Source organism: Cyphellophora attinorum, assembly GCF_001299255.1.
Source record: "Cyphellophora attinorum strain CBS 131958 chromosome Unknown Contig2, whole genome shotgun sequence".
Taxonomy (NCBI): domain Eukaryota; kingdom Fungi; phylum Ascomycota; class Eurotiomycetes; order Chaetothyriales; family Cyphellophoraceae; genus Cyphellophora; species Cyphellophora attinorum.
This window is the reverse complement of record NW_017253230.1, coordinates 1350327-1368260: the sequence shown is the minus strand read 5'-3', so window position 1 is coordinate 1368260 and position 17934 is coordinate 1350327. Positions and strand designations below refer to the sequence as shown.

Here is a 17934-nt window from a genome sequence, read left to right as displayed (position 1 = left end):
TACGTGTATCAGTGACGAACTCATACCGCAGTCTACGCTTGCCATGCTCGCAAGGTGGTCAAGAAGCACCATTCGGCGCGCTGGCCATGTCGACGGTGGTGTCGCCCTTTACGATTTTCTCCGCTCGATGGCTGACATGCGCTGCATCGATCATCGTGATCGAATTTACTCAAGCCTAGGATTTGTCAAACGTGGTGAGAGCTTCCGCGTCGATTATAGCGAAAGTGTCGAGGCTCTATTCTGGAGAGCGGCAGAGCACTTTGACCCGCGAGACAATGTGAAAGGGATCTGTGACCCGAGATCGGCACTGTCAGATTCGCGACGTACTTGGAGCGACCCGGAACGCATGAGGTATCACTACCTTGGCCTGCTGGCAGAGGCGTTGAAAGTAGGCTCTGAGAGTCTGGTAGAGCAGCCTTGTGAATCAAGGAGGCCTGTCGTGTACCGCATAAACACCGATGTATGGTATCGGTGGCAACGTTGCAGCACATTCACTGGTCGACAACATGGCAGAATATCATGCCCGCTGCCCCCGGACAGTGTACGAGATAGGATGTCCCGCTCACTGGTATTGTTCACTAGGACACCAAGGCGTTTGATCGCTTGTACTTCTCGAACAACTGAGCACTGCCATATCGAATTTAAGCGCAACACCCAGAACGAATATGCGATCAGCTCCATTCTATCCCATTCTGGAGAGCACTATCCTAACCAGAGGTCAGATGAGACCGTGTTGGGCATTTATTTAGTCCAGATACCGCCAGAATCGCGATGTGATCAGGCCACGTCAGACAAAGTCGTCCAGGCAGCTGACCTGCATTCTCACATCTTCAATACCGACAAATTGGCTGTGCGTTTGCCAGCCATGGCAGTTGCGTGGATTTTGCGACAGGATATGAAGATGTCACGACCAGGTACTGAGCTTGATTCACCACGGTCCGAGACAGAGAGACGTCGTGAAGAGGCCTTGCAACGAATTCGCCAGATGATCGTTGATAGACACTCGGCGAACAAGTTGGGCAATGTTTCAGACTCTGGCCAGCTGTGATATCCTCGCCGGAGAAGAACCGTTGATTCAGGGTCGTCCATCACGCAAGCCATTACGGGGCCCGGAATAAACTCTCGCCCATCGACGACACAGCAAGTCTGACGGAGAAATGATCGCAGAGTTACTGCAATAACAGCTGCATTCCACCTGCATGGATCACAGGCGAGGCTTCGAGATGCCCGGATGACGTTGCTCAATGATATGCGATTGGCCATGTCTCCGGAAAGAGATGACTCTTTTTATCTTTGACTTACCAGATGCTGCTGATATACTTGGACCCAGGACACACGGGGACTAGTTCGGATCACTTCGACGAAGACTAAAAGGAGCTGGGGGAATCTGTTAGAACGGAAGGGAAATTTGTAGCCACCCGTCCATGCACAACTAGCCCACTTGATTCGGAAAGGAAAGAGCAGCCATGTTTGGTAATTGGGTGGGACCTGGAGATCTGATATTGGCACGATGATATTATCCTTCAGCTGGTCCACCATGATGTTTGGGTGGGGGCTGTACACACTAATGCCGTTGCTCTTGTTAAGAAAACTTGGGAAATGGGCAGACAGGGTAGCTGGGCCTGGATTAAGGCGTAAAAGGATGCTGGGCAGGGCAAAGACGGCAGAAAGGTGAAAGGTTGAGTGAGCCGACCGAGACAAAACAGCTGTGCTAGTAGGAAACATAGGCTAATCGGAGGCGTCGTTGGTGCTTGAGCTGTGGACCGCATCGTGATAAGGTCGTGGACTGATGGAGTGGGTGGTCCTGCATTGTGATACTGTGCATCGAGTTCGCATGCCTCATGCGGTTGTTCGCAGGAAGCCCAACATGACAGCCATCAGCGCAGACATGACACTTTCGTGGGGACAGCATGGGAGCGACACCGGATCAACGCTGCTGAACATAGAAAGTGCCGGAAGACTGGAACATGAGAATCGAAGTCATGAATTGACTGGGCCGCTGTATTTGCCTTCTGCTGCCTGTTCAGGCGACTGTCCAGTCATCCTTGACTTGAGCTGATCTTCGCGGTAAAGTCATTGGCTTCGCTTCAGCCTGCCCGTCTTGCGTGCCGGACAGAGCTCAACATAATCTGCAATTCATGCATGCAGCGAGTCGTCGAAGTGCCGCCTCGAGGTATTCATTCGTAAGTCCCGTCGCGCGAAGTTCAGATGGCCGAGATCACTTCAACTTCCACCTATGCAGCATCCCGCTTTCCCTCCTTGACCTCCTTCAGCGCCTTCATCGTACCGTGCAGCGCATGCTTGTGATTCCGTCGGAACTTGGGGTCTGTGCCCTTGAGCGAGGGGTATCTGAAGGTCTTTGGCTTTTTGATTCTGTTGGCGCAGTCTGTCAGTTCATTTGCTCTTCTCGGTGACTCGGCGGATAGCGAGCAACCAAATGTCATAGGCGCTGGATGGGCGGACGAGTTAGGGAGATTATTCATACCCATTGCGGTGCGCCTTCTTCGACTGGTTGTGCTGGGACGAGTTCTTTGATTCTGTAATGAAAAGTCGTCAGCTAATCTGGATACACGCAGACTGTGAGGTCTCTAATAAACGGCAGAGGACGTCGGACAGGCGCAGGCTGGTCGCAGGGAAATCACATTCGACGTCTGTCGTCAATGTCCAACCTGGTCCACGATGCGACCATACTTCGCCTTGACACCGCCTGAGCGTCGTTCAAGGATTGAAGGATACGTACTGGCCATAGCGACGGTGTTTGTCGGTCTGCCGATTCAGAGAATGGTCGTTATGAGCGAGATAATCTGGTGTGATTCCTGGACTGCGGTAGTCGATAGAGTCGGGGAGAAATGGCGAGGTTGTGGGTGGAGCTCAAGCACTTGGCGCCAAGGCTTTGACTCTTCTCATTATTGTTCACCTTAAATAAAGACATGTGTTTCCTCCTCCAGACCATCGTGGATTGGGTACTTGAAAAGGCGAACGCTGGACTGTGCACTGCAGAAGCAAAGTCATCACTTTCAAGACACTATCATTTTGGCATTTGTATCCAAGAGCACTCACAAGTGTGAGCTGCTATTTACCTGCGTTTTTGTCCGACCTCCAGCAGTTGAAGCCGGTGCTTTCGCCACGAGTCCTGTAATCTGGATCAATCAAATGATGCACATCTAGGCTAGCCCAGCTTGCGAGGAATTGCTTGACTTGTACTGTTTGCAGCTTTCCCCAGGCATCACGATAAGGGAAGTATTCGTCCTTGATTTGTCGTTATGACTATGGAGCTGTTCGTTGCAAACTCTCCAGCTGTCCTACCGCTTGACCTTGTCTGAATTCTCGTCATACAGCGCACATCATTCCGTGTGTCGTCCCTCCGGTTCTCTCCTTCTTATTCCTGCTGTTCTCCTTCTGCCTCATCCTGTTCTGCATCATTCTCCTCCGGTTGTGTTTCAACGGGCACTGGCTCCTCCGCTTCTAGTTCTTCGGGCGCTGACTCCTCGCTTTCTGGTTCCTCTGGTTCTTCTGGCTCCTCTGGATCCTCTGGCTCCTCTGGCTCCTCGGGCTCCTCGGGCTCCTCTGGCTCCTCGGGCTGCTCTGGCTCCTCTGGCTCCTCTTGCTCCTCTGGCTCCTCTGGCTCCTCGGGCTCCTCTGGCTGCTCTGGCTGCTCTGGCTGCTCTGGCTCCTCTGGCTCCTCTGGCTCGGGCTCTTCGGGCGCTGGTTCAACAGGCTCGGGTTCCTCTGGCTCCGGTTGCTGGCTTTGACCATCCAGGGGCAGCAATGGCGGCTCTTCGCGACTGTCGGGATCACCAGCGCACAAATGCCAATCTACCCACGTGTCCGCGGAACACGTCCTCATGCCTCGAGCATCGTCATGAACCTCGTAGATATCTTTACAGTCGTAATCACCTGCTCCGCAGATCGCGTCACCACACGATCCCCAGACGTCATACCCATGCATGTACATGCTTTGGCCATGGTCCGAGAAGACTTTGCCCTTCACGTTGGACAGATTGATGGACAGCTTGCCTAACGCAGGCTCGCGCGTCCATTCGATTCCTGTGACGCCTTCGTAGCCAGCGCGGCTGCACTGGATCGTGGCGCCTAGGCCGTTCAGGTATTCCGGTGTCAACGGTTGGTTGTAGCTTGTACCGGGCGCGATTGCGAAACTATACGCGGGTGCAATTTCCGGTAGGATAGGTGCCGAACAGACTGGAGCATCGAGGCAGTGGTTGTGGATTCTGAGGGACGGAAATCTGGCCAGGTCGTGGGGAATCGCAGCGACCAGGACGGGAAACGCCAGCGCGAGGCGGGATAGGTGACTGAAGGATACCATGGCGGACACGTCTATGTCCTAGCTTCCTGTCGTTGTGACGCGATGGGTATCAATTTTGAAGTCGGGATCGAAACTCCGACGATGGGAACCGGGTCGAGGTGAGACCAAAGAAGGAAGAGAAGAGGTGCGGTACTGGTATGTATTGTGAGATATTTGTGCGATCGAATTGCGTGCGGGATCAGACATGGTCAAAGTATGGTAGAGCGCAGTGTAAGTATTTGCTCAGTCGCTTCGATATGGAAGATAAGCGAAAACCTTGGGATGAACACGTATACTGAAGCACAATTCGGAAGTCAAGAAAGGTTGAGTTGGTCCTGAGAAAGCGAAGCGGAGCGGAGCGGTGAGCACGACCCAGCTCCGCGGAAACCTCGAGGTGCCTTCGTGCTCTTACTTCCTTCCGTGCTCCTGGAGTAGCTCCTTCTCCATCCTTTCAAACCCTTTCAGCGCCTTCCCATACTTTTCGAAGCACTCCTTATTATACCCGTCCGCGATCTTCTCCGCAAACTCGCTCTCGCGCCACCTCTTCCCAATCAGATCTTCGAAGGTTTCGCCCTGCTTCCTCTCGACGGCCCATACCGCCTTGTACGCCGAGCCAAGCGCACAGGCATTTTCGCCAACATCAAGCTTCCAGACACCGTCGCTCCCGCCCAGCACTTCGCCAGCAACCTTCGCAATGGCCTTGTTGCGTGACCCGCCTCCAACAACGTAAATGCGTCGAGGTTGTGGAGGCAGTCCGTCGGCGGGGCTTTGCACTAGGTCTTGTGAGCGTAAGCGGAGCGAGAGCATTTGCGACTCGACGATAATTCTTGCATCTTCTGCGGGCGCGTTTCGTACACTACCCGTCTTGCTGAGTTCATCGCTCTCCGGGTCGTACTCGTAATGCCATTCGCCTTGGGGCAGATTTGGGATGATCTCTGGTCGAGGAAAGTAGAGCCCGAGCTGTGCTGGCTTGGAGTCGCTTGCTGCCAAGGGCGGAGCTGCGAGTAGCTCTCTATCAAACATCTCCCAATGCTTTGTGCCAGCTAATATTGACGACTGGTTGTTGATAGCGTCTCGGACGTATTCTCTGGCCAAGCCGCCGTTCTTGTAACAAAGCATGAACATATAAATGCCTGCTGTGGTAGGTGAGTTGAAGAAATGTGTCGCCGGATCGGGCTTGTATTGTGGTGTGGACATGAGAAAAGTGGTCGATGTTCCGAGTGAGACAAGAGCGTCGTTCGGTCGCAGCGGAAGTGCCAGAATGGTAGATGGATTGTCACCTGTCGATGCAATAATTTCACAATCAGGCTGAAGCCGTACCGCTTGACGAAGTAATCGGAGATCCGGCCTAGGTGTTCTCCTCCGTCTTCTGGCACGTCGCCGAGCTTGCTTTTCAACTCATCGACGGGAAACTTGCCCGAAGCCAGCTCAAGCAGCTTGGGATGCCATCTGCCATTCGGGATATCCCACAGATTCATACCACATACATCGGAGATATCGAAGGGCGCCAATTTGCCACGGAAAATTGTTGCCAGCCATGACGAGACAAGCGTAATTCGATGTGTTTTTTGGTATGCTTCCGGGTGCTTGCGTGAGAACCTCAGGATTTGTGGTCCTGTGAATCGGTGATGTGCTTTGCTTCCTGTAGCATTCGCTAATTCGACCTCACTCCCAAGGATAGCATCAAACTCGTCGCACTCCTTCTGCGTACTTGCATCTTGCCAGTTGGGACTGAACGGATGGGCAAGAGCTTTGTCCACTTGCTTTTCCAGTCCTTGCGATGGATCGAGGCTTCCCAAGACCTGTTCGGCTTGCGTATTCCAGAACACGCTACCATGCTGCATGCCAGCACCACTGATGCCTTTGACTCGTAAGAAGTCTAGTCCGGCGTCCTTGAGCCTGGCCAGCACGGTGTCCACGGCTTGCAGCCACAATGTCACTGGAGCGAAGACCTCGCCTTCGGCTTCGTTGGTCATGACACCCTTGCGGATGTCATAGCCCTTGGAGTCGGCATCGAAGTCGAATTTTGCTTCGTAGACTTTCTTCAGGGTGGAATCTACCACTAGCGCTTTCAGCTGCTGTGTCGACAGATCAGTACCGATATACAGTGGTCCGGACATGCTGTACTGTTGCCGCTCAATACTCTTCTACCACTCGAGTGTTGCAGCAATTCAATTTCTCGCGTCTGCTGTGTGCGTGTCAGTGATCTGATGTTGAGAACACGACTTCTACTTCCGGAGTGAGGAGAAGCCCACACGGAGTCAAGCCCGATTGGACGGCTTTCTTGGCGGTGGGCAGAAAGGTTGTGGATATCAGGCTGATCTCGAAAAGGTCATCACCTGTCTTTCTTTTGCTCGTGTTGATGAGTATGAGCATGGCCATTACTGTGCACATGACTGTGATTATGCTCGTCTTCCGCTTCTGGTTCAGGACTGCTTCGAGGACTGATGTCTGCCGGGATGAAGTCGGTAGTCAAATTGCTGCTGGAATCTTCAGAGGAGACGAACTTGACACGAACGCGACGAGCACCGCGGACCTTGAGGCCGACTCTGTTGCGAACTGCCTCTTCGATAGCGCTGAGCTGCTGAAGCGTGAACGTATTCGGAGCAACCAGCTCGATATCGATCAGGTAATTTTGGCCAGACTTGATACCCTGCACGTCGCGAACCTCGATCTCTGAGCCGTTCTCGACGCCAGCGATCTTTGTGGTACTATTGCCTTTCAGGGCTCTGTTCGAAACTCTTTGTACCTTCTCCTTTACTTCTTCATCGATCGTGACGTCGCCTAGCTCGAGCAATGCAGACTTTGTGTTTCCCCAACCAGCTCTTATGACCATAGCAGCAATGATAATGCCACCGACAGGGTCGAGCCACGATGCATCGGATATGACGTGAGCGCCTCCGATGGTGAGTAGGGCGACGATGCTGGTCAGGGAGTCGATGCGGTGGTGTACGGCGTTCGAGGCTAGGACGGAAGACTTGCGCTCTCTGGCTATCTTGATGGCTGCAGTTGTTAGCGAAGGTTGAGGAGATCCATGGCAGTACTCACTTGCTCTGTACAGCCACTCCTTGACCACAATTGAGCCCGCAGCCAGCCAGGCCGCATTCAGACTGGGTGGACCACCTCCATGGCTGTGGTTATGTCCCAGAAAGCTGAAGAGGCCGTGTGAGTGCTCGTGGGCGTCGTGCGCATGATCGGCGAAAAGTTGCATATACAGTGTATCGATGCCATTCAAGCCCATGCCAATTCCACCAAACAGCAGCAGCCCACTGACGCCCAATGCGCCTAAGCTTTCAATCTTGCCGTAGCCAGTAGGGAAGCGTTCTGTCGGTGGACGTAGTGACCATGAAATTGTGGCCAGAGTCATGAAGTCCGAGACCAGATCAGTCAGGGCATGGAAGCCGTCGGCGATCAGCGCCTGCGAGTGAAAGACGTAGCCTCCGACGCCCTTGCCGATAGCCATACCCAGGTTGACGAAGAGACCAATCCTTGTGATTTTGACGCCGGCATCATTCTTGTTCGACGATGTGAGATATGTATTGTCGTGCCCGTGACTGTGGCCGTGACCATGAGCATGACCTGCATGCTCGCGCTTCTGTGTTTTCGCCATATTCGTACAGTGTATAAGCAGGAAGGGATGGGTGGCCGCAGGACGCTTTGGGGCTAATGATTGATTGCGACCGAACGCATTCCGTGGTGTCTTGGAGGGGCCGATCAACGTGCTCAGATGTCGGGTGCGGTCTGTGTATGCAGGAGACCGGCTTGCGAGGAGGAGTGAAGACCGCGTTTCAAACCGGGCGAGATGATGCAGGAGGGTCATTATTTGAGCCGCGCTCCAATTCGTTCGAAAGGGGAAACTCGCAAACAAAGGGGTGGTGATGGTGTAGGTGGTTGTTGCGCGTGTATGTGTCAACCCATGGTCTTATCACGAATGTTTGCAGCTCTTCTCCGAGACACGCATCGACAACAACTTGAAGATATTCTATAACTACTACAGTGATCTTCTCCAATCATTCCGTCACTTTTACAATTACACAAGGTTCCGCTGCTGATGAATTTCGTGCTCGGTCGAGCCCGAAAATTCCGAGAAATTTCCTCCACGATTCTTCTCCAACTCGACCACGCCTTCAAAGCTCCAAACCGTCCGGGCGGGACCTGGCGAGTGCAGATAGCCTTGTGGCCAGTCCTAGCGTATCGTTGTACACTCGTTGGTGAGTTGTTGGCCATAGTCTACAGTGTAGGCAATGGCATCGGGTAGTCATCGAAGCCTATTGCATGGTCATTGTCAAGATTGAAAAGATCCCAACTCTCAGCTGGGAGGTCGAACAGAGCTCCCCAGTCATCCTCGGGTCTGATCTCGAAAGGCGGACCTGGAGTCAGTGCGATAGGCAGCATGTCGTTGGAAGATCGGATCGCATGCTCGCGACTTCTTTGACCTGAAATGGTTTCTGTCAGATGTGTACATCTGATGCACTTAAGGCACTTACTGGTTGGGCTTTGAGCCTCAGGGTATGGATGCGGCTGCCCAGCAAACTCCTCCCGCCATCGCCACCACACGTCGAAGACGCTGCTCATAGTCAATCGACTGCGACAAAGCATTGAGAAGCTGTCACTCGTTCCGTCTGGCTGATTGAAAATCGTGCTACTGTTCCAGAGTTGCGTTATGATGACGGTTGATCGCGCCATCACGTCGTCTTTGTGAATGGACATCTTGCGGAAGAGATTGATGGCTGACTGATATGCTAATTGACCCCTGCCGAGATCGATATCCCTCTTCAGACGGCCTCTATACATCCGGAGAATGATGCTTGATGCTAGATAGATCATCCTGCCGGTGTAATCGGAAGCACACTGGCTGAGCTGTATTCGGTCATCGAGCTCTAAGATCTTCTCGATCACGCTGCATGCTGTACTGTATAACTTAATGAGAGCAACAGGATCCGCCTGGGCCTGGCCGATGAAGATATTGAAGCTTTGAATTTGTAAGAGGGCGCTGAGGAAATGGTAGTGACCTGAGAAAGTTAGCGATGCGACGCGCGGGCGGTCTCTGGTGCCTACCCATATCGTCGTGCTCCAATGTGGACAGCTGAGACATCTGACCGGTGTAAACAGACACCAGTGAGCGAAGATCGCTCGCACTGCTGGGGCTAGCTTGGAGAGCCATCCGACCAAGCTCGACAGTCGCGGTTGCCAAAAGCTGAGATACCTTCCTCTCGTAGAGCAGGCCATGTGGGAGATCATCGATTTGGTCATCGAATGTATCGATGATGATCGGAGGCGGCAGTCCGTAGGCACAGCTCAGCCTGCATGATCAGCCTCGCTCCTGAGGAGAACTTGATAGACTTACCTTTGTGCTGTGATCAAGCATGAGATCCAGAGTTTGGCTCGCAATACTTCAAGAGATGGTTCCGGATTCAAGGTGACGCGCGAGAAGTCCTGACCCACGCCTCGGATATGTAGACCTTTGTTCATCGAGAATTGTAACATCAGACTACTCAGTGTCGTGGAGATTTCCTTCCCGAACGTGTCGACTGGAATCGGCCAGATGCACAGTAGTAGATACGCCTGAATTGCGGATAGATCTGGGCTGAACATTGCCGACCGGACCAGTTCCAGGAGACGTGGTGCAAGAATGCTGAGCAAATTCGAGCCGCTGAGGTGCCTACGGCAGCCAATGGTAACTATTGTCCAATATAGCAGTGCAGATGAGTTGTAGCAGTCTCTCGATGTCATGCTGGGATTGATAACGCACTGTGTTAAGACGTCTTGGTCAGCTTTCTCGTGGAATGTGAGAATTGAGAGGAGAATTGAAGCGGAAGAACATGTCTTGAGACACTTCTGTGCTCTAGCTTAGAGCCAGGTGCAGATGTACGCAGATACTCACTACTTGCGGTGCGTAATGCTTCATGAAGAGAGCCCAGCAATCTTCGAGTTGCAGGCTATTGGGCTCATCGTGTCCCGGCGACCGAACCGCGCCTTCGACGAAGTCGGGGCTGACAGGCGTGACTGCTGGTGCTGAAGCATTGGGATTTGCAGCTTGCAGCGTTCTCAACCGTGCATGTAGACGGCCCACCTCAGCTCTCAGATCCGATCTGCTCCTTGGCTTCGTTGGTTCCCATGAGCGGAGGACAACACACTCCAGAGCCAGCCGTCGACATCGTGAACATGGCTTCGCGTAGTCTTTTCGAGCATCACATCTCAACTTGTGTCGTCGGCATTCTTCGCTGTCGCGTCTGTCAGAGCAGAGGTACATTTGGGAGAACCAAAACAGGGAGGCTCATGTCTCGCACAGTTCCGTTCACAGAGACACTTACCACGACTTTTTGCGTGTGCTTGCTGTGGCGGGCTCTGACATGTAGTACCATTCGTGAACGTGGTCGCATTGTCACAGTAGCCGGTGATGGTGCAGTGGCAAGGACTAAATCTCGTCAAAGGCAGTATCAACAGAGGAGGGAAGACTTCGTGCTTGCCCAGTGGTTCTCTTGGAGTCTTCGGGCTTTCGCCGGTCGCTCAATGACGTGTGTGAGCATCTTAGGATGGCACGACCATAACTTTTGCGGCGTTCATCTAGTGGTACATACTCGTTCTTGACTCACACGCCATGTCCGATGGTAACTCTCCTCGCTTTGTGGTAGCACGCTACCTCAAGGACCATGGCTACAATGAGGTGGGGCTCCCGTCTCGATTCAACAGCGAGATGTGGCTGACTGGGCAATAGACCTTACAGGCATTCCTGGGCGAGACGGACCTCCCAAATGATGCCGTTGACGCGAAGCCTGGAGACTGGAACCTGGAGCAGATACTGCAGGAGAAGACATTGTACGACCAAAACCTGAACTTCGAGAAAGGGCCTGACACTGTTGCCGCTGGCTGGACGACGCCATGTCCTACAAAGGCGGTCGATCCGGACAATTCTGTTCCAGCAAATGCTCTAGCTGTGACGGTCGACACGACTTCGAAAAGCAAGCGGCGTCATATTGCAGCGTCGTTTGTGAACAACACCCTCGACTTCTGGCACGGCTCTCGACCATACACATGGGCAGACCTACGATCACGGGGAAGGAGCAACGTCCTATCGATGACGACTATCAGCGGCTATCTGGTTACTGGAAGAATGGACGGAACCCTTGACTTCTATGACAGCGATACTACAACACATATCAAGCAAGTGCAGGCTCACTCAAGCTATGTTAATCAAGTTGTATCCACGTGGGATGCTGACCACATGGTTGTTGCGACGGCTGGCTGGGACAAGAAAATCAGCATTGTCGCGCCGAATTCAGAAGTGGTTGAACGAGATCAGGGTCAGCATGAGTCACGCAGTCAACAGCATTTGTCGCTTGGCCATCAGACCTACTCTACAACCTCGAACGTACAATCGGTGCTTTTTGCTCGCCATCCTGATACGAATGCTCTGTATGTCGTTTTTACCAGACGAGACAGCATTCATCTGCACTACCTACTGCTTGAGCCATCCACACGGCCCGACACGACCACGAGGTATACTATTACGCCCTCTGGCCGCCAGTCGCTCGCCCCGCAGCAACACTCAACCTGGACCTCATTCACCCCATCCCACATCGAAGCCTGCCCGACCGATCCGACATTGATCGCTGTTGCCACATCGCACACACCTAGCATGAAGGTCATAATAACGCGTCTGTTGTTTCCTACCGACAGCGGTAGTGGCTCGATACCTAACGGACCAACCTCGGTAGCGTATGGGACCAAAGACGAGCTCGCGATTCGCCTTGTGGTCAACTCCAATGCTCCACAGAACGACTACTCGACGCCGCGAATTACCTGGCGACCTAATGGTAGCGGCGTCTGGGTGAGTGGTGACGATGGCGTTGTACGAGGCATCGATGCTAGCACTGGCAAAGTAGTCCAGCAGCTGAAGGGCCACGAGCAGGGAACCAAGATCAGGTGCCTGTGGGCTGGCAAGCTGCCTGATGAGGATTCTATTGAGAAGGAAGTCCTCATAAGTGGTGGCTTCGACAAGAAACTCATCATCTGGGAGACCGAGTAGCTTTCAACGAAGTAAGCTGTGAAGGTCCATTGCTTAAAGGGGTTCAGAACATTCGCAGTTTGATACACTCGGCCCCAGCGATCGAAACCCCACGGAGAAGGACCGTCGCTCATTGCGCGGCAAAGCTGGCACTATGATCAGCTCTTCGATGGATGTTGGCTTTCAGTGACTGAACGATTGGAGGCAGACCCGGTCATAGAATACGGAAGCATCGTATTCACTTGTCAGAGGCTGGTTTATGATGGAAAGTCGAAGGTCTTCCAGTGTCCAGTGCCGCTGTTACGACGTCGTCACCTTGGACAACACTATCAGTGAAGCTGCTGTGCAGCAGTGAAGTCCGGCTATGTAAGACAAACGCGAACAACGATTCTATCCTCTCATATACATCTTTACGAAACGGTTCGACCTTATCTTCCCCCGAGTGTCCAGTCAGGTTCCGTTATCTACTTCTCCTGCCCTGAGACAACATGCCGTCGCCATACAGCGTTCTGGGCATCAGTCGTGATGCGTCTGAGGAGGAGATACGAAGAGCTTACAGACGACTTATCATGCAGTACCACCCTGACAAAAATCGCGGTGATGAAGCCTGGGCTGCTCAAAGATTCTCTGAAGTGCAAGACGCGTATCAGCAGCTGCAGCGTGGGGGCGATGCAGGGAGGCCTTCAGGAACGCGATATGATCCACGCGGGAGCGACGACGACTTTGCTGCTTCTGACAACAGTCGCACCGGATACCCACGGTCGCCACAGCGATCCAGACGAACCAGTCCACCCCGAACTCGATCTCCTAGACCGTACTCCACGTCCAACCTCGGCGATAACGCCCAGGTCAGGGCTCTGACTCACATCCCAATCGCTTCAACGACAGATCAAATCGACACAGATCCTCTTCTCACGCCAACAGAACATTCTTCGAATCACGTGGGGGAAACTACGAGACTCGTGATGAGTCCTCCCGCAGCTCCGACAACACTATCACAGAGCGTCAGCGACGACCCTATGGAACATCTCTGTCCCAGCCAAGCCATGCTTTACACAGAAATGCGCACTGCCAGCGCTCTTCCCCGGCGCGCTCACCCCCCTACCGAAACAACCCTGTCGATGCGTATTCCCGCCGCTCTCGATACGACGATCTTTGGAACGATCGGACCTTTCGTAACTCGGTGTATCTAGACCGGGAGAATGTGACTCATGTTGATCGCTATTGCTGTGAGGTAGGCCACTGCGACGATGTTATTTCCTCTCAGGATGAGGCAGGTTATGTGCATACAATGTGCAATCATTGCTTTGGGTCTCTCTTCGACTACGGGCGCAGTCAGAGGTATGGCCAAGGCTCTGAGCGCAGTGGGTACAATGAGTGTCACGATCACTATATTGATGTCACCATTCTGGCACGCTTGGAGCGGATGAGTCTCAACGATACGGGCTATCGACGACCTGGAGGCGAGCATTACTGGCAGCATGCGCCTGATAGAGCAGTCCGATACGGTCCGCGCCGTGGAGGCGCACAGCCTAGGTATCGGGACGACGGACGCGACATTTGGCAGCAGTCAGGCGTCTGCACGTTGATGTGAGAGTCGAAGCAACATGATCCAGTTTGCCAGCGTTAGGTATGGTCTGAGTCAGGTCGAGGCTTTTTTTGACCTCAATCGGTGGCTGAACATCCTTCCATGGCACCGTCGTGGAGCATACCGGTCAACTCTTCGTCTCACAGCCAAAAAGGCACGGTTGCATCGAACGGTAGAGATGCAGTCATGTCATCAGGCATATTCCCTCTCGAGCGAGACAGACCACGCTAGGCCAACGACACCGTTGGAATACAATATGTCCCAGTTGACTATAGTCAAGACGCAATGTGTCAAGTCAGAAGGCACTCGTGGAAACAAGTGCACCGAAGCAGCGCATCATCCGCGACGTGGAGTACGTAATAACAAAAAACATGATACCGCCCTTAACTTCCCTTCCACTCCCGCATCTCCCCTTTCCCACTATCCCACCTATACACTCCACCCTCCCCAACATTATACCGATAGTAATTCTCCGTTCCGCCCGGCACCATCGCCTTTCGGAACGTAATATTGATCCGCCCCTGACCTGCCTCACTGTTCTTGCCCGTTCGCTTGGGAATGCTATGCAACCAGTTCGATTGCGTCTCGCCCCTCATCAAGATCATATCCCCACTGTTCAACTCGAACTTCAGTGGTTTCGTCCCCGGGAAGGTCTTGCCGTCTCCCGCTGCTGCTGCTGCTGTTGCTCCCGCCGCCGCTGGAGGTGAAGGAGGTTTATGCTTCATCAAGAAATCCCGCTTGGCGCCTAAACTCAAACTCGCAATCGCCGGGTCCTTGCCGAGAAAGCGCTCGTCGTCGCTGTGGAAGCTGATGCTGTCGGCGCCGGTCGCGTAGTAATTGACTAGCACGAAATTGTAGGTTTCGTTTGTGACGGCCTCGGTTATGGATTTGAGGATGGTGAGGCTGTGCGGGATTGGGCGGGGCTGGCATCTGTATTTGCTGGGTTTGACAGGTTGCTTGGTGACGGCGTCGATGATGCGTGTGCTAGGAGTAGAGGAGGATGGGGAGGTAGGGCATTCTGGTGGGTCGAAGAGGCTTGTTTCGTCGAGGCCAAAGACTGTGGTGTATCGGGGTGTGTTGATGAGGGTTTCCTTGCCGTAGCGGGTGATGGTGTAGCGGACACGGTAGAAGGGGAGCGAGGAGCGGAGGAAGGTGAAGAGCTCGGTGGCAAGGGGACGGGGGATGAAGGGTTGGAAGTGGAGGAGGTTCAGATGGGGTTGGTCAGTTATGGACGCGCCCTCGGAGGTGGTGATGAGGGTGGTCAGGCTCTCGATGAGTGATACGGGCAGGTGAGCGATGGGGTGGGGGTAGGTTTTGTGGTGGGAGAAGATTGGTGCAGTGTCAGTATCCGGGGTGGAAGTCTGGCCGTCCTCTGTAGTATCGGTCTTGGAAGTCTCCTCCGATTTTTGTGCTGTTGAGTTGTGGTTCCTCGTCGTTGGTGGTGGCGAGATTTTAGTGCGCTTGGTTGCTAGCGTAAAGAAGCCATCGAGTGTGCGTTTAGACATCCTGGCCCGACAATCAAACGAGGCGTCAAAGGCGTGCCTGCATGGCTTCAAGTTGATCGTGGGTAGAGAGAGGCTCGAATTGGAAGGTTCTTGTTTTTGACCGACGTCATTACTTCACAGATGTCAAACACCCAGGGCTTCTCACCTTTTGGCACTACCTTACGGGTCCGTAGCCTGTCTGGATTCCCGAGACATAGCACGGGTGGCACCTCGATACCCACCTTTGATCGCGTTCATCGTACGGTGAACCGTGGCACTGGTCCAAAGCTGCGCTTGTAATGGAGTAGGCATTGATGTTCTGACGCGGAAAGAGCTGCGGTCTTCCGCCACAGACGTCGATCAACCCGACTCATCGCAGCTTCTCGTCAAGCGACGCGTCCACATCGAGTAGTAGACGCGTCTGGCTCCTGGTCAGCCACCAGACTGAGGTGAGAGGTCCAGGGCGTCGCAGAGAGATGCCTGACGGTTGCGAGTCATTCGACCACCTATCGATAGCGAACTGACTCGCATCAATCGACTACCTTGTGACTTGTTCGGACTCACTGGTGCTTGTTGATGGCGCAGCATGTCTATGACAGATGGCAGCAGGGACGGTCACGTCAATGCCCCGTCCTCGACACACCCGGCTGTCCAGTCATGGGACACCGCTATCGATGATAACGATGTACAACGACTGCGCGACTTCCACGCAAAACATTTCATCAATAAACCGATACCAGACATTCACGCCAGCGTAGCTCAGCCCGCTGAAGCAACACCGACCACTGGTTCGACCGAGGGAAGCCTGGGATACTACGCTGATGGCGTAAGACGTACCCTGACCGACGACCAGATCAAGATGTTTCGGCACTCAGAGATCCAGCGACTACTTCTTGAGCGACAGCAACGAAAAGAGGCAGAAGAAGAGGAGACCCAGCGGAGAGAACGCAAACGCGAGCGCGAGCACGCACGTCAGCGATACTTCGACGAGCCTGAGAAGGACAATGTCGGTGCGCTTGTCTACGACGATGAACAGCCGGTTGCGAGACAGGACGCAAATGCTGCTCAGGCCGAGAAGAAGTTCCTGTGGCCGCAGCTCGGTGTGTGAGGAGTGATCATGTGAGTAGATCTATGACACGAGTGTCCTCCTGTCTGTTTGTGTACTCTGATGAACACCTTGTATCATCCTTAGCCTGAAACAGGCTCGCTGGCAACAGTCTCGGCTTTGGTTGATGATCGTTCTAGCACACAGTCTGCTTGTTGAGTCAATCTTCTCTCTGATATGCGTTTGCTATCATCGACTATCATGTCCCCACGTTGTCGATCGCATGCTGATAACACGGTCTTCAACAGTAGCGTCGGCACGCAAGCTGCATTTCATACTGCTTCTAAACACCAGTGGGCAGACATGGTTGCCATTACCATCCATTGAATCGACATATCAGCAGTGAAAGTGGAGACTGACCAGGTCCTGAGTGAGCCAGTACAGTCGTTTCGCGTCCCGAAATCGAGGACACGTGTCTCGGTCCGAGTGTCGTTTTCACAGAACATTGCTTCCTCTCAATCTCGGTACGAGCACGAGATGGATTGAAGTTTGAACAGCCGAGCGGCAGTCAAACGCTCTTGCATCTGCGATGACAGGTCTTGGCCTTGTCTTGAAGTCTGGCCGCACGGTCCCCTTGCAGAACTCCCTGGACGCCGCGCGCTGGTCCGTGCCTTTGCTCTCGCGACGAGAATGTAATTCTCCTTCTCATGGTCTCTTGCGCTTTTGTACTGGTTGTACAACAAATTTGGAAGACCTGGCAGCTATGGTCGCGATCATTCCGAGCCTCGACGATCTCATACTGAATCCAAAGTAATGGAGGATACTAGTGGCAGCATCCGCGCCTGTCGTCCTGCGACCGAAGACTTCGAGGCACGAATTGAGGTGCTCGCAGAAGGGGTCATCCCTCCAGTAGCGGACGGAGGATTCTCAGCAAGCCTTTGGTCCCGAGCAACTCCTCAAGAGCGCGCGATCTTCGCACCACTTGCAGGGATGGCACTCGTCAACTTGCCCGGGTTGCTGATTTCGTGGTTCATGCTTCGGCACCCGCAATATTCATTATTCCCGGAGCCAGCACACTCACGACGGATGGTAATCCACTTCTCTTCTCAGCTAGTGGGTAACATTTTGTTCTTCTACATTGCTCGTCGCTGTTTTGCATCGGGCTCAACTTCACTCGACTTAGCACAGAGTAATGAGGGCAATGACTCAAGGCCCCCCTCTCTGGAACAGCCGACAGTTTCGCTAGCTTAAGCCTTATACCTCGGCTTATTCGCATGTGTTTGAGGCACTCAATAAGATCGACCATCTGGAACGCGGGCGGCGCAAACGACGAGAAGCCAATGGACGGAGAGGCTAACGACATCGCCGAGTCGTTCTGATTTACAGAACATGGATGTCGCGCCTCTGGTGCAAAACATCACATTGTGGAGTTGGTGGACATTAATTGCGGCGATGGTGCAGTAATGAGTTGGCATTCCGTGACCCAGTCAAGGATTGAGATGATTA

General features: G+C 53.4%; 8 protein-coding genes across 8 annotated transcripts; 2 read left to right on the top strand and 6 right to left on the bottom strand.

Moving 5' to 3' along the window:
- Nucleotides 1-2234: 2234 nt before the first annotated feature.
- AB675_2822 (60S ribosomal protein L29) lies at nt 2235-2489 on the bottom strand (the record flags this gene model as incomplete). The annotated part of the gene is made up of 2 exons (XM_018142824.1): nt 2235-2386; nt 2435-2489. 2 exons carry the CDS (start codon nt 2487-2489, stop codon nt 2235-2237), a joined length of 207 nt encoding a protein of 68 aa, XP_018005133.1.
- An 890-nt stretch (nt 2490-3379) lies between these two features.
- Nucleotides 3380-4324, bottom strand: AB675_2821 (IgA FC receptor; the record flags this gene model as incomplete). The annotated part of the gene is made up of 1 exon (XM_018142823.1): nt 3380-4324. The coding sequence occupies one exon, from the start codon at nt 4322-4324 to the stop codon at nt 3380-3382; it is 945 nt and encodes a 314-aa protein (XP_018005159.1).
- A 387-nt stretch (nt 4325-4711) lies between these two features.
- On the bottom strand, nt 4712-6423 carry AB675_2820 (putative D-xylulose kinase A; the record flags this gene model as incomplete). The annotated part of the gene is made up of 2 exons (XM_018142822.1): nt 4712-5479; nt 5605-6423. The coding sequence occupies 2 exons, from the start codon at nt 6421-6423 to the stop codon at nt 4712-4714; spliced, it is 1587 nt and encodes a 528-aa protein (XP_018004996.1).
- Nucleotides 6424-6638: 215 nt separating this feature from the next.
- AB675_2819 (Mitochondrial metal transporter 2) lies at nt 6639-7913 on the bottom strand (the record flags this gene model as incomplete). Its single annotated transcript, XM_018142820.1, has 2 exons — nt 6639-7306; nt 7352-7913. The coding sequence occupies 2 exons, from the start codon at nt 7911-7913 to the stop codon at nt 6639-6641; spliced, it is 1230 nt and encodes a 409-aa protein (XP_018004972.1).
- Nucleotides 7914-8533: 620 nt separating this feature from the next.
- On the bottom strand, nt 8534-9898 carry AB675_2818 (uncharacterized protein; the record flags this gene model as incomplete). Its single annotated transcript, XM_018142819.1, has 4 exons — nt 8534-8739; nt 8791-9315; nt 9362-9606; nt 9651-9898. 4 exons carry the CDS (start codon nt 9896-9898, stop codon nt 8534-8536), a joined length of 1224 nt encoding a protein of 407 aa, XP_018005199.1.
- A 1006-nt stretch (nt 9899-10904) lies between these two features.
- On the top strand, nt 10905-12332 carry AB675_2817 (uncharacterized protein; the record flags this gene model as incomplete). Its single annotated transcript, XM_018142818.1, has 2 exons — nt 10905-10970; nt 11022-12332. 2 exons carry the CDS (start codon nt 10905-10907, stop codon nt 12330-12332), a joined length of 1377 nt encoding a protein of 458 aa, XP_018005146.1.
- Nucleotides 12333-14282: 1950 nt separating this feature from the next.
- On the bottom strand, nt 14283-15404 carry AB675_2816 (Alpha-ketoglutarate-dependent dioxygenase-like protein; the record flags this gene model as incomplete). Its single annotated transcript, XM_018142817.1, has 1 exon — nt 14283-15404. One exon carries the CDS (start codon nt 15402-15404, stop codon nt 14283-14285), a length of 1122 nt encoding a protein of 373 aa, XP_018005056.1.
- Nucleotides 15405-15969: 565 nt separating this feature from the next.
- On the top strand, nt 15970-16491 carry AB675_2815 (uncharacterized protein; the record flags this gene model as incomplete). Its single annotated transcript, XM_018142816.1, has 1 exon — nt 15970-16491. One exon carries the CDS (start codon nt 15970-15972, stop codon nt 16489-16491), a length of 522 nt encoding a protein of 173 aa, XP_018005265.1.
- Between the last annotated feature and the right edge of the window lie 1443 nt (nt 16492-17934).